Raw genomic sequence first — 15,206 nt, 5'->3', positions numbered from 1 at the left:
GGTGTTACGGGCTTATCGGGAGGAAGAGCTCCATTGGAAGCCCTGGCTCCTTCCCGACAGGGAGCGCTCACCTGTTGCTTCGCCTTGGACCGGCTGCTCGCCCTCACCTCCCCGCTCAGACTTCACTTCCCCTGCCTCATCTTTAGCGAGGATGTGGGCAGAAGATGAGATTGCCACCACGTCACCCTCTGCTTTGGTGGCATCAGCGTCCATCGCACCTGCTACCAGAATGAAGCGGAGCCACGCGAACTCCGGTGAGTGACTGTGTTTTTGTGCCTCACGATCTTTCTGTGGAGAAGAGTGAGATGAGCATTGATTTGCCGGGGCCGGAAACTATAGTGGAATTGTGCTCTGAAGCTGACAGAACTGTGTTTAGTTGTTCAGAGGGATCTACTATGGGTGTCAAGGATCCCGACCTCTATGAGCGGCAGGAAGCAGCTTGTGCCCAGCTAGAGGAGGAGCTCCGGGGAGAGCCGTGGCTCAACCCCGATTATCAGCACCTTTTCCAGGGAACTCGTCTGGCTCTCAGGGGCCCCCTGAGTCGCCAGAGACTCACACCACCAGCGCCTAGCTCTCCAGCCTCAGGAACGCCATCCAGCACGCAGGAGGCTCCACAGTTGGGCTCACGGGTTCCTACTGGAAGGAAACGACGTCCGCATTGTCGTCACCCCTTGCAACAGCTGGAGGTGAGTGATGGTGTTTCTTCATCCTAAACTTCCACCGAGGAGAGGAAGAATGGTACTGTGTTACCAGCGTTTGAAAAGCACAGAGAGACTCATAGTTTGGAAGTGACCAATGTTAGCAATGAATCCAACTATCTGTGTGCCGCGGTTTGCATGAATAAAGACACTGTTTCTGAGCTAGCCGGACAAAATGTGGGTTTTGTAAAGCACAGCCATGGTTACAAAATTCAGTTGCAGAGGCTACCATAGACAAGTGTAGCGGTCCTGCAGGCATCTTAGATTCCACAGTTAAATTTAATGAGTCGTCCATGATCCATGGTGTTCATAATGTGGGTAATGATGGGGATTCTCACTCTCTGGAAAGGCTTATGTCTATGCACGTCACTCATAATAAAGGTGCCTCTGTACCTGAGTTGTTCAGTCCCCAAGTCATGCCCCCTGTTAATGAACTAGCCATGGTGAGTGTTTCCGAGCCTGTTGTCAAGAACTGTGGCATCCTTCCTCCTGTTCCTTCTGGAATCTCGGTGAGTGTCTGTGGTTCCAGAGTAGCAATTCATGATCTAAAAAGTGAAGAGACTGTGTTTGAGTTTACTGGGGACCATGTTTTGCCAGCAGTACCTGTGCTCAGTGAGTTAAAAGTTAAATGAGCAAATCATGAACCCATCCTGAATATTGACAATGAGAAAATGAATGTGGCTTATAGCAATTTGGATTTTGAAACCCCAATGACTGGTTTCTGTTTCTCTCAAGATGTTGAGCATCATGGTTTTGAACTATTTAGCCCTAGCACAGCCACTGCTCTCAATCTCAATTCCGAGTCTCCCAGCAAGGAGACTAACACCTGTTTCAGACCCATTAACAATGCACTCAAAGACTATGATCTTGAGAATAAAGTTCGGGGGGACAAGCCTGCCGCCCTAGAGGCTGGTACTGGGTGTGACTTTATAAATAATCCTTCTTTGGGCAAAGATGTGAGTGTTGTTTTTGTAGCTGGACTGTCTTCCTCAGAGGCTGAAGCACGGACAGAGTCATGTGAGTCAGAAGGAACTGTGCTCTGCCCCTTAGAAAGAGTGAATGAAGACTGCATGACTTGTGTTAAAGACTTAATAAACTCAAGGACTGTTTCATGCATTGCTGCCATGCTAACCCAAGAAACTAATGTTCCAGATTCATCTCCTACTCCCAGGGTGGCTGAGGCGCCGCGCAACCTTACCCACGTGCCTGAATTCCGGGTGGAGGCAGCGGTCACCCAGCCAGCACCTGTTCTAGTTCCAGCTACTAGGGTCAGGGCAGCTGTGGGTCCAGCCATCTCTTGCACCCTTTTCTACATCTCGGGTGGGAGTGGCTGGCATCTGGTCTGACCCTGCATCCACTGGACTTTAAAAACACGTCTTAAAACCGATTTTTACTCTTTGGCTTATAACACAGTCTGACCCTGATTTTATTGTTTTAATCTAATGTGCTGATTTTATTGTTTTAAATGTGGTTTTTTTGGGTTTTCTTGGGTTGTTTTTTTTTTATATATATATATATTTTACTTATATTATTATTATTATTTTTCTCATTTTTTTAACATGCTCAATGTATCATGTTTGGCATGTCAAGTGTACAGCACTTTGTGTTCAGCTGGTAGCTGATCTGAAAGCGCTATATAAATAAATTGCTTGCTTGCTTGCGGTGCCCAGGGTGAGGTCAGCCAGGGCGAAGCTAAGCTCCACACCCATACTAAGAACCCATGGGGGAGCGCTTGCTGCCTTGCAGGCGCCTGCACCTTCTTATGTTTCCGCTGGAGGGCCCGAGGAGCCCGTCCAGCCTCCTGCCACATTAGCTGGAGGGCCTGAGGAGCCCGTCCAGCCCTTCGCCTCGCCTGCTGGAGGGCCCGAGGAGCCCGTCTAGTCCCACGCATTGTCTGCTGGAGAGCCTGAGGAGCCAGTCCAGTCCCACGCCTCATCTGCTGGAGGGCCCGAGCAGCCCATCTGGCCTCCTGCCTTGTCGGGGCCCGCCAAGCCACACTCATGACTGTCCCGTCACCGGCCACTTTCTGGGCCGTCAGCTGGGCATCATTGCCGTCCTGGACAGCCTCCTGAACTGCACCGCCGCTGCCTTCTGCACAGCCGGCCTCCTAATAGGAGATGGCGCGGCCTGTTGAGTTGCCTACCTCGTGGCCGGCCCCCTGAACCATTGACCTATGGACTGTTGTGCCCTCGACCTCCAGGGCGACCCCCTGATCCGCCTGACTTTGGACTCTTGTGCCATCGGCCTCCAGGTCGGCCACCTGAACTACTTCGCCATGAACTCCTTTTCTGCCCAGATCATGGTCGCCCTCCTGAAACAGGGTCTCGGACTCTTATGCAATTGTGTTTGGACTGAGTGCTTCGGATTCTTTGTTTTTTGTGGTTTTGTTTCAGTTCACTTTAGGGGGTTGACCAGGAAACCAGAGGTGGAGATAAACCGGAATCAGAATCAGAGATTCTGATTTATCTCAGAATCTAGTAGAGAGATCAATCAGTATAAAAATCAGAATCTCTGAATTTGAAAAGGGCCAAAGCTTTGATTCGAACCCGGGCGGCTTCTCTCAGCCAGCTTATCCCAGTGAGCTAAACCGGCGCCTTTGTATATGTGAAATTTTCTTTAAACGAACTATTAAAATACTACATAGAATGTAGTTAATCTTAATCAAGTACAAAACTATTTGTTATTTTGTCGTTGCTTCATCCGTGATGGATCTACTGTCAGTTTTAATAATTGCCATTAGTTAAGTTAATATTTTCAAAGGTGCAATTTCCTTGTGGTGATAGCTTCTGTGTTATAGCAACTCTAAAGAGCCAAAGTAAAAGTAAATTAAAGTATCCAGCCGTCCTCATCCTACTTTTGTGTGGATGGGAGCATGGTTCTGCAATCTCTGCGGATATGTAAATAGAAAATTGTCTATGTCACAATGCAGTGTCACTGGATGACGGAAGTGCAGAGTGAGAATGAATCTTGTGAGGCTTAAAATGCGAAAGCACAGATGCTTTGTCATCAAAGCCAAACTGTCTGTTTAGCTGGGCTATTATTTTTTTGTTCTTAATCACTGTCTACTGCTGCTAAAGATTTGCAATATCTTTAACCACCTTTTGCTTTGAGAGGTGTTTTTTATTTTTGTCTTTTTACTTTATCAACTCCAATTTGAAACTTAATGTAATTTAATATTTTTTAATATGTCTTTACAGAATGCTTCAACCAAACTAACACATTTTATTATAGGTGGGTTTGACACAGTCAAAAGGCCTGTAGCAGTTGGTGTGGTTATGCTGATAACTTATTTACTAGCTGTTACTGGCAGTTTGGTCAATATCATCTTCATTGTTTCTGACAAGCAGTTACATAAACCAATGTATCTTCTGATTTGCAATCTTGCCGTTGTTGACATACTGTATACCTCTAGTGCCACTCCAACAATGATCGCGGTTCTACTTGCTGGTGTTAATACCATATCATATGTGGAGTGTTTAATTCAAATGTGTGTTTTCCAGCTGGGATCAACAATGGAGATGTTTTCTTTAACAATTATGGCATTTGATCGATTAATAGCTATAATTTATCCTCTTCGGTACCATAGTTATTTAACAAATACACGTATAATGGTACTTACATACATTCTGTGGATTGTTGCCTCTAGTTTTTCGGCTTCTTTACCTGCAACAGTTGTCCCTCTCCCTCACTGCACCTTAAGGCTTAGGTACGCTTTCTGTGACGCTGCGTCTGTATTACGAACCACTTGTGTTGACCCAGAGAAATATTTCAATCAAGGTGCCAGTAGGTTATTTTTTCTGTTATTTTTCACATTTGTTTTCATTTGTCTTTCATACTGTGGGATCTTGTTTTTTGTGAAATTATCATCAAATAATGACAGAATGAAAATGGGAAGCACTCTTGTGAGTCACCTGATTTGTGTAATATGTTTATACTGTCCCATTTTTATCTTTGCTATTTTGACCAGGTTTGGTGTGGTATTAACTCTTGAAGAACGCCAAGGTTTATCAATTGGCACCATCCTCGGTCCATCTCTTGTAAATCCTTTTGTGTATTGTCTTAGGACAAAGGAAATTAAAAATAAGATTTTTAAGATACTTAGAAAGGCTAACACAGCTCGTTAGAGTCTTGTGAACTGTGAGTACACTAACTTTTAAAATGGGCAGAAATGTTGGAATATTCATATGCATTTTTTAAACTTTGTCCTGGTCAGATTTGTGAACTTTTGAGTCCTATTACACTTACAGTCATATTTAAAAAGTAGATTGAAGATGATTTTCTTCCACAAAAAAATTTTGAAAGACAAAATGTTCCAATTCACTGTGGCACATTTGAGTTTTGGATTAAATGCACTGACAGCTCAAAGAGCTTACGATTCAAGTAGTGAACAGGCAATTTCTCTCATTTATTCTTTATCATGATTATTTGTTGTTGTTTGTGAGCGACACTGTTTGACACTAACAATTTATGAAGTAATTACTGTGTTATTTTGAAACAAAATAATGTTTGTCATTAAATTCTGGAATGCCTGAGAAGAAAAGGTTAAAATGTTTTGTTTGTTTTTTTTGTTTTTTTTATAAGTGGGTGAATGACAACATTCTTAAAATAGTAGGGAATTGACCAGATAACAAGCAAGCAAGCAATTTATTTATATAGCACTTTCAGATCAGCCCCCAGCTGAACACAAAGTGTTGCTCACTTGACATGCCAGAAATGATACATTGAACATGATAAAAAATAAGATCTAAAAAAATAATATAATTTTTTTTTTAAAAATAATAAAAAAAAATAAGATGATTATTAAAATGACATTTAAAATAATAAAATTTGCACAAATAGCAAAAACAATAATAAAATAGTATAAAAATGATGAAGAGAATAACATTTAAAACAATAAAAGCAGGGTCAGACTGTGTCATAGGCCAAGGAATAAAAATGGGTTTTAAGACTTGTTTTAAAAGTGGACAGTGAAGGGGCCTCTCTAATGTGACAGAAAAGATTGTTCCACAGATTAGGAGCAGCAATAGAGAAAGCCCTGTCCCCTCTGAGCTTTCTCTTGGACCTGGGTACCTCCAGGAGCAACTCGTCAGCTGACCTGAGAGACCTGGGGGGTGAGTAAGGATGCAGAAGCTCAGAGAGGTAAGTTGGGGCAAGACCGTTTAAACATTTAAAAACAAACATGAGAATTTTAAAATTAACTCGAAGATATACAGGCAGCCAATGGAGTGAAGCTGGGATGGGAGTTATGTGCTCTCTTTTACGAGTTCTGGTTAAAAGTCGTGCAGCAGCATTTTGGACCAGCTGCAGACGAGAGAGAAGATGCTGACTAACTCCAAAATACAGTGCATTACAGTAATCTAAACGAGACGAAATAAAAGCATGGATTACCGTTTCAATCTGCGGCCTGGATAAAATCGGTCTTATCTTTGCCAAGCGCCTTAAATGATAAAAACTGGACTTGACAGTAGCCCTAATTTGACCGTCTAATTTAAAATCACTGTCCATCTTAAAACCCAGGTTTGTAACAGATTTAAAATACTCTGCCAGGGGTCCCAAATCAATATCGGAGTGTTCACAAGGTCCACTAGGACCAAACAGAATCACCTCAGTTTTCCTTGAATTACATCTTAGAAAGTTTAGGGACATCCAAGATTTAATGTCTTCTAGACATGCTAGAAGTGGCTTGATAGAGAAGGCCTTTTTCTGCTTCAGAGGCAGATAAATCTGACAGTTTCTACCCCTCCCCATCCTCAGCTGCCTCCCTATTCCCGCTCTACCGCACCCACCCACACACGCAGGGCTTGGGGTGCAGGGGAGGCACTCCCCCTCTGTCCCCTTCTGGCCGCCTGTGCCTCAATTTGATTCTGCAATCTAGACATCCACATTACTCACACTCTCACATAACACATACATACATATAGGGCCTTGGGGGTGGGCACGTTTTACAGCATCCAGAGGATGGTCGGTGTATTCCAACCCACCTCTGGCGCTGGTGCCCTACCCTCAATTTTAAATGCATATAGACACTAAGGGTTTTGGCAAGGAGCCTTGATGCTCTCTGAGAGGAAGCAAGTACCATGCTCTCCTGAGTTTTAAATGCACTTTAGAACAGCACACAGCAACACTACATATGAGAGGGCGTAGGGAGGTTTGAGGTCTTCACTCACCCCGGTTCTGTTAGCCGTCAGGGCTGGGGGGCTGGGAGAAGGTGCTGGCCGTCAGATAGGCAAGGCAAGGCAAGTTTATTTGTATAGCACAATTCAACAACAAGGTAATTCAAAGTGCTTTACAGAGACATTAGAAACAAAAACAAATAAAAAGCATGATTTAAAATTGATTAAGACAAGCAAACAAACTAATTAACAAACAAACAAACAAAACAGTATATAAAATCAAAACAGATAAAATCAGAACAGTAGATAAAATCAGTAGTTAAAATGTAAGTTTTGAAATTTAAGCTTAAAAGTGTGGATTTGGTGCTTTATTCAAATGCAGCTGAGAATAGGTGAGTCTTCAACCTGGATTTAAATAAACTGAGTGTTTCAGCTGATCTGAGGCTTTCTGGGAGTTTGTTCCAGATATAAGGAGCATAAAAGCTGAATGCAGCTTCTCCGTGTCTGGTTCTGACTCTGTGAACTGTTGAAATCTCCCAATTCTTTGAATATTGGGCTGAAGGAAGGACAATACTCGGTGTATTTATGCTCAATCAACAATCATTTATTTCCATACAATTCAACACTTAAGAGCATAAGGACCATCATGATGGGGAGACATGCCTGAAGAGGGTCACAGCAAGTCTCAAAATGGTGACGGGTTGCTCAGCTTTTTATAGTCTCTAGTGGCCCCCATCTAGTCGTAAAAGCCAAAACATCACATTCTTTCTCTGTTACAGCGCCTAAGTTATGACCTCGGCAGTTGTTTCTCTGCTTTCTGTAAGGTGGGGGTATGGAATGTGGTCTGTCTATCTCCCCTGTCTTAGACACAGAGTCTCCTTCTCTTCATGATTCAACAATAGAACATGTCAAGAAAACAGTGTAACACATTCCCAGCAGATCAAGGATACAGAGTGATGCACATTTATCTAATGAACTAATATGTGAATATGTTCTGTTAACTCAAAAGTATAATGAGAACTAAACTACATACAGCTCACACACTCTATATTAAAGGGTATGATATGATCTACAGCAGTATTCTAATTCAACTACTTTGATTACATATATAAGGTAACATATGATAACAGAATAATATCACAGAACTGATAAAAGACCGGATCCAGATGACCTGAGGGATCTGGAAGGTTCATACTGGGTCAGGAGGTCACCGATGTATTTTGGTCCTAAACCATTCAGAGCTTTATAGACCAGCATCAGAACTTTAAAGTCTATCCTCTGACGGACAGGCAGCCAGTGTAAAGACCTCAGAGCTGGACTGATGTGGTCCACTCTTTTGGTCTTAGTGAGGACTCGAGCAGCAGAGTTCTGAATGAGCTGTAGTTGTCTGACTGATTTTTTAGGTAGACCTGTAAAGATGCTGTTACAGTAATCGAGCCTACTAAAGATGAATGCATGGACTAGTTTTTCCAGGTCCTGTTGAGACATCAGATCTTTTATCCTTGAAATATTCTTGAGGTGATAGTAAGCTGACTTTGTTATTGTCTTAATGTGTTTTTCTAAGTTTAGGTCTGCATCCATCACTACACCCAAATTTCTCGCCTGGTTTGTGGTTTTTAGATGTATAGATTGAAGTTCTCTGGTGACCTGTAATCGTTTTTCTTTGGCGCCAAAGACTATTACCTCAGTTTTGTTTTTGTTTAGCTGGAGAAAATTGTGGCACAACCAGTCATTCATTTCCTCAATGCATTTACCAAGAGCCTGTACAGGGCCTCGGTCTCCTGGTGACATTGTGATATAGATAGGGGTCTGGGATGCGGGGCCTCCCTGCTACTGCAGATAAGGAGGTGGTCCGCTTGCCTCCACCCCAGAGAAAAGTGTTACATCTCCTGGGTCTAGGTGCGGCTTGCCCCTCTGAGGGCGGGGGTACCTGGACCTGGGATATAGAGTATGTTTGGGGAGTGCAACTGTCTGTGCAGTGTCTATTTGTGTCTGTCTACACGTTGGGTGAGTGCCGAGCCGAGTATTTGGTTGTGCATATGGGATGGGAATGCACGTTTGTGTCCGCGTGCGCCTGTTCGTCTGTGTCTATATGTCAGGTTGGGTCTTAGACTCAACCTCTCTGGGTACATCTCAGGCCCTCCTTAGTATGGAGGCCTATCTCCCCTCACCACACTACCTGCCGGTGGCTGATGCCCTCAGACGTTGGTGTGTTGGTGGTCCTTGTCGTCTGGGGCTGGGCGCTCATGTATGTACCGGCTCACTCCTGGTGGCCGATTGGCGGGGCCTGGCACCTGTGGCCCGGCTGGGCCCCTTCCGGGGGGTGGAATGCCCTCAGGCCTCTGGGCCTGAAGCTCGGTCCTTTCTGGCATAGCTGGCTGCCGGCAGAGCCTGCGGGCACGCCACTGCAACCCCCTCTGGCCTCTGCTCCGTAGCTGCTGGGTGACCTCTTGTTTGGGGCGCTACTCAGCTCTTCCCAGGAGGGTGGCACGGTTCCCCCCATTTTGGTGGTCCTCCTCGGGTCCTTGTACTCTGGGGCCTGGATCTCCTCCATACCTGCTTCATACCCTGGTGGACGGGGCTATGGCTCCCCACACTCCCTAGCAGATCGTTACATGGAGAAACCTTTGTAATACAAGCATGCTGATCCACACAGGTGTGCACACAGGTGTACACACGGGTGTTCACAGACGCGGACTACACCTTTCTTGGCTGCTGCCTCAAAGCACATTGTGTGCTGTCTATCTTGCGTGCTGCACAATATCGTTTAATACTTAGTATCTACTGTTATCTACTGCTAGCTAGTTTATTGTGATGGTGCTGTTTTTTATTATGTTGCTCTTTTTTTTTTGTTTCCTTTCTCTTCTGTTTCTTTTTTTTTTCTCCATACAGTTATCCAGGTGTTTTGTTTATTTTTCTTTCTTTCTTCCCCCCTTTCTCACCGTCTCTTCTCCCCTTTGGTTTTCTTTCTCTCCCTCTCTTTCTTTCATTCTTTCTCCCTGTCCTATCCCCCAGTCATGTCTGTACCGTTTGTAGCAACCGAAAATAAAATAAATACATAATTATAATAAAGGTCAATCAAATGGACCAATATGGCAAGGCCATGATGATCCACTTGGTAAAATAAATCCACTTGGCATCTTTCTTGGACTTAAGACAAACAATTCTGATGGCTAAAGATCCAAACGGGACACACAAAAAACATATGATAACAGAATAATATCACAATTCCCCCTTTGATCTCTTTTCTTCAAAGAGATCACTTACAACATACACTCCAGCATTGGAAGGTCCAGTTCTTCTTGGTCCTGAGGCCCTCTGTCCCCCTTTAACGGGTGGACCATATGTGGGATGACCTCTGTGTTCACGCAGTTCAGATGCAAGCAAAGTTAGATTTACGACCATAACAGCAGTTACAGATGACACTCCCATCACTCCCCAATTCTCCCACAGCTTTATTTTGGTGCTCCAGTTTTCCACCCCCTTTTTTAATGCCCCCTTATACCTTTCAAATGTACTTAGACTAGAACCTCTGTCTAAGGAGCTTTTAACCTTTATTTTTATTGCTGCAGCTACCAGTGTCTTCCAGTTGGGTGATTCTCAGCTTCTTTCTTCGACCTCCGGGGTTAGACCACCCTTTAGTCATTGCACAGTTCTGGGGATTATTCTGCCCCGATTTCAAACAAAGATCTGTGTGTTTTGGGATCACTGCCGTGTCCCCCTTTTTGCCAAGAGCCTCTTGAACCTCGTTGGTCTGGTGTCCCTGGTTTTCGCCAACCCCTTCATGGTTATTGCTGTGTTTATGGGATCCATCTTCTCAAGGAGCTCAAACGCCATGACACTTGACCCCAGTTGCTGTCTCGGCAGTCCCTACATCTGTCTCTGCTGTGAAGGGTCCTCACATCTCCGTGTCCCCGTCTGGTGTCTGTTCCTTTCTCTGCAAGAGACAGAAAACCAAAACACCTCTCTCCCTAGCCTTGATAATCTAATATTGTTATCCATTATTGTTCTAATGATTCAAATTTGGTTTAAAATATTATGTTCAGGACTCTCTGACCCAGGGACTTATTCTAATCATAATCTATGTGTGTGTAAAAGAAATCACAAATTAATGAACCATTTCTAAGTCTAACACATTATATGCTTAAGTTTTGCCATACCTAAATTATTAAACACACAAATAAAGTCATCAGATGTTCATAAAACCATTGTTTGATGTTCGGACTCAACTTCCCCCTTTTTGACACACTCCCATGTGTCAATTCATTGGAGCTAGACAATTAAAAGAGAAGGTTAGTGACATCATATCTCAGAAAGTATCAGAAATTCTTCTCTCGAGTACCGTTGCTCCAGCCTTGTCATCCCAGAGGATCCTCAATCCCGGAAATTTCCCTTCTCCTCATGTAATGAAGTCTGTCATCCTTCCATGCCCTGGTAACTGTCACGGCCGGGCGGATCGCACACAGTAATTCGGCGTGCCCGTGTGGCGTGCTGGCTAGACCCAAGCGCGGCGAAGGCTAGCGGTGGGTTTGGAGCAGACACGCAGTTATTCTAGTAATGACCTGAGCACGAAGCGTGGCTTCGGAACGGTCGTTACAGACAGAGAGCGAGCGGAGCCGGGAAGAGAAAAAGGATTGAAAGGGATTGTAACTCACAGTTGCTGAATCAGGCGGAGACTGACGTCGGCAGAGTTTCGGAGCTCGTGACACGAGGATACTGATGTCTGAGCGGCGAACAGGTGGGTGGCGTCTCTCTTTTAACCCCGGCCCCGTGATCAGCTGATCACAGCCGATCACCGGCTGACAGTAACTGGTCCATCCAGAGCTGTAACATTTTGAAATGTACATACAACAAGCCAAACCACACCTTGGTCACACCAACCCTTTTCTGCCCTGAAGATGTCCAACGCCATCTTAGTCTGGACCAGGATTGTAATAGTTTTGCAATTTTCATTAGTTTTTATTTTTTTTTAGCTTCGACTTCAGATTTTCAATTTTATATCAGTTTTAATCAGTTTTTACCAATTGTTTGCTAGTTTAGTTTGGTTTTGATTAGTTTCAGTTATAGTTTTAGTTGTGTCTGCAATAATTAAGTGTAGCAAAATCCCAGTCCCATCATATCAGTCATGCTCTTGTGCTTATCCTTGGGTATTGTGACTATTAACTCTTGCAGCACCGGGTGCTCCTAATTTTGGTTCAAGTGAATTTATAAACTTTGTGAAGGGAATTGACTCCTCTGCACACTGGAATAAACATAATCAACATGATTCACATTTTACTGCGTGTTATTTCACCATCTTATTGATTCAAATGCTCCATCCTTATGTGGTTTGCGACATTATGTTTATCCACTCTGTCTCTAAATGTTTGAAGAATCTTCAAGTTTGGGGTCAAATTTTAAGAATTTGACCATAAGTGAAAGTTATGGTGTCATCACCCCCTTCGGGGCTTACCTTTCCCAGTTTTGATGATATTCCTCCCTATTCTTTGCAAATACCCCCTGTTGGTGGCGAGAAACTGTTGCTGTGGTCAAGTGGGTGCTGTAAAAACAAAAGCTCAGGACAGAACAGTTATCAGTCATGTACTTCATACAAAATTAGCATATATTGAATTCCATATTGATCCTCTGGGTGTAATGGTACATTTTAATTTGAATTTATCCAAACTAAACACAATAGGTTTTTCTTTCTTTACTTTGCTCTTGTTCTTTTTCAGTACCACATCCTATCAAATGTCCCTGTCAATTATATTCTACATTTAATAACTCACTATTTCAAGTGAGAACCTAAATCACGTGGACCAATGTTTGTTATTGCATATCTCTATTCTGAACGTGGCAAGCCATTCATAGGTATTGTTAAAGTTTTTGGCGATTTTCCTCTATACGATTTAATTGACTTTTTTACAGTGGCCTGCTATGGTTAATAGTAACATATTCCAGTCATGAGTGATATCAATAATTTTCTCCACTGTAGCATTTGGCATTCCCAATAATATAACATGATACCTTAATCAAAACACAGCTAATATAGCACAGTTTTCTTAATGCAAACATCAGTAACTCAGACTCAGCAACCAAAGTGTTAAGTCTGCAGTTCATACTTATGTGAAGCTACAGTCTCCTCCTCCAGTCTCTCTTATCCTCCTGCTCCTGCAAAAACAAAACAAAGCGAAGCATCCACCCTTCTCTTGTCCGCTGGGTGAATTGTTTATTGGCATTTACTTATCCGAAAGTGGGTGCAGTCATTGTCTCAGTATCAAGTCAGTCAAAACTTTTAGTCTTCAGTCCATCACAGTCCAGTCACATGCATACCTCCACACACATTCATACCAGATGTTGCTGCTAATGGAGTCTCCCGCGCGACTTATTCGAGCCTCCATCACCAGCAAGATGACGTCATCATTTTAAAGGAAAACAATTCCTTGTTGTTTTTTGGGCCGGATTGACTCGGTGCAATCCTTTTAGACTCAGAACTTCTCAGTGTTCCCTATAAGTGAATTTCTCCCAAGCCAATTACAATCATGGAGAAGCACACTTTGCAACTGTTTACAGTAATAATATTTTATAGCGCTTTAAATCTCAATCTTTCAGGCCTGGTTTAAAGAGCTGATTGTTAAATCATGAACTCACAAAATATCACCATATCACCACCGGTGGATCACACCTCTCATTTGTTTTTCCTCAGTGCACTGTAACAAAAACGAAAACATCACACCTCTCATTTGTTTTTCCTCAGTGCACTGTAACAAAAATGAAAACAGACATAACCAAAAAAATACTACTCAAATAACACAACCTAGGGCCCGTTGCAGACATGTCCAAGCATAAAAATATCCCCCTCTCGCTTACGAGAAAGAACACAAGCCAAAGCTCACTGATAACATCAAGCTAGCGCTAAGCAAAGCCACTAAATCAACCAGAAATTCACAGGAACGTTTTGCTTCCTGCCGGGACAATATTGTGTGGGAATGAGAAACTCAGGTGCCGTAACACCTTTTGTTCCTCCTTGAATTAAATCTCAATCACAGAAAATGCCGTACTCCAACCTAAACTTACACTATTAATTCATCATTTTTCACTCTGTGCCACTGTTCCTCATCAGGGCTGTGTGAGGCACAGCAAAGAATTCAGTCAAGGCCTTGAGCCATAAACAGACATCACGCACAGACATTGTTTTCATAACCAAACCGTTTTAGACCTTATTCCTAAAATCTACATAAATGCTCTCTGGGTGACATATAACACATTCTACGTAATCAATGGTAATCAATGGCTCCTCATAAAAATTATGCATTGGGATGTTTGTGTGCAGCATTTTGCATATCAGCATAAGCAAAGCATTCTTCATTGCACCAGCGTGTATGTGTGTGCGTGCATCACTCTTCATTGCACAAGCGTGTGCATGTGTATGTGTGGATCACTTCTCAGTGAATCAGCATTCCAATGTGTGTGTGTGTGTGTATGTGTGTGTGTGTCATTTCTCACTCACTCAACGAGTGCACGTGTTCATGTGTGTATTTCACTTCATTCTGAATCTGTGTGTTTGTAGACGTGTGTGTGTGTGTGTGTGTGTGTGTGTGTGTGGGTGTTTGTGTTCATCACTTTCCTGTTCTGGTGTTCTGGGTAAACCACGGCCTGAAGCGTGCCCTGGGGTCCTGCCCTCCTCCTTTTCAGTTTGTTTGCGACCATTGCTGCTGCTGCTGCTCAAAGTTCAGTCCGTCCTGGTTCTGACCCCAATTGGGGCAGTCCTTTCTCCAGTGTCCATGCTCACTGGAGGTGAAACCTGCATCTTCTCCTGTGTTTTTTGTCCATTCTGAGGTGCCTTCTGACCTCAGTTACTCCTCCTGTCTCGGTCACGCCCTTTTTCGCCGCCCGATCAGCCGTGTTGGTCCATCACTGTCCTGCACAGTGTGAATGCAAAGTTATCAAGGTCAGCATTCTTTCGCTCGGCCTTACTTTTCATTCGGGCTTGGCGGGCGTCTCATCACAGCTCTGTCAGCTGACGCAGTTTGGGAATTTCCCCCCGTGTAGTGAAACGGGCTTTAGGTTTAGTGCTCTCCGTCTCTGCTGCATGAGATCGCATTCCTGCAGCACTGTTGACTTTTCAGGTCGTTGTTGTGGGTCCAGCTGTTGCAGCATTTGGTCAGTGTCACGTATGGGGGAGAGCAGGAGTCCAGTCCGCCTCGGCTTTCAGGGCGGCAAAGCAGCCTGTAATTAAACATAAAGAGAAAAAACAAAAACAAAACAAAACAAAAACAAACGAACAGGAAAATGATGTTGTGTTGGCTGTTCTTCAGAGAGGGGAGAAACAACGGGGCCAAGCCCTGTGTCAGCCTTCTCTCCCCCCTTTTTTTGTTTTTTCTCTCCCGATATAATCAACTCATAACCCACCAAG

At 43.6% G+C, this 15,206-nt stretch overlaps 1 protein-coding gene and 1 long non-coding RNA gene across 2 annotated transcripts; one reads left to right on the top strand and one right to left on the bottom strand.

Annotated features, from left to right (window-relative positions):
• The first annotated feature begins 2,369 nt into the window (after positions 1 to 2,369).
• On the top strand, positions 2,370 to 5,225 carry LOC309687799 (olfactory receptor 5P76-like). The gene has a single exon (XM_082503003.1). It carries the CDS (start codon positions 3,884 to 3,886, stop codon positions 4,820 to 4,822), a length of 939 nt encoding a protein of 312 aa, XP_082359129.1. The 5' UTR covers positions 2,370 to 3,883; the 3' UTR covers positions 4,823 to 5,225.
• Positions 5,226 to 10,580: 5,355 nt separating this feature from the next.
• LOC309687807 lies at positions 10,581 to 14,787 on the bottom strand. Its single transcript, XR_014270868.1, has 3 exons — positions 14,768 to 14,787; positions 12,913 to 12,961; positions 10,581 to 10,748 (listed from the first exon to the last, which is right to left on the bottom strand). It is a non-coding gene; the product is annotated as an uncharacterized lncRNA (long non-coding RNA).
• Positions 14,788 to 15,206: the final 419 nt, after the last annotated feature.

This window comes from Aulonocara stuartgranti (genome assembly GCF_965226115.1).
Source record: "Aulonocara stuartgranti genome assembly, chromosome: 14".
Lineage (NCBI taxonomy): Eukaryota > Metazoa > Chordata > Actinopteri > Cichliformes > Cichlidae > Aulonocara > Aulonocara stuartgranti.
This window is presented reverse-complemented; position numbering and strand designations above follow the sequence as displayed.

Excerpts from the sequence above, each read along its gene's own strand:
- LOC309687799 (XM_082503003.1), top strand. The coding sequence starts at position 3,884 with ATGTCTTTACAGAATGCTTCAACCAAACTAACACATTTTATTATAGGT.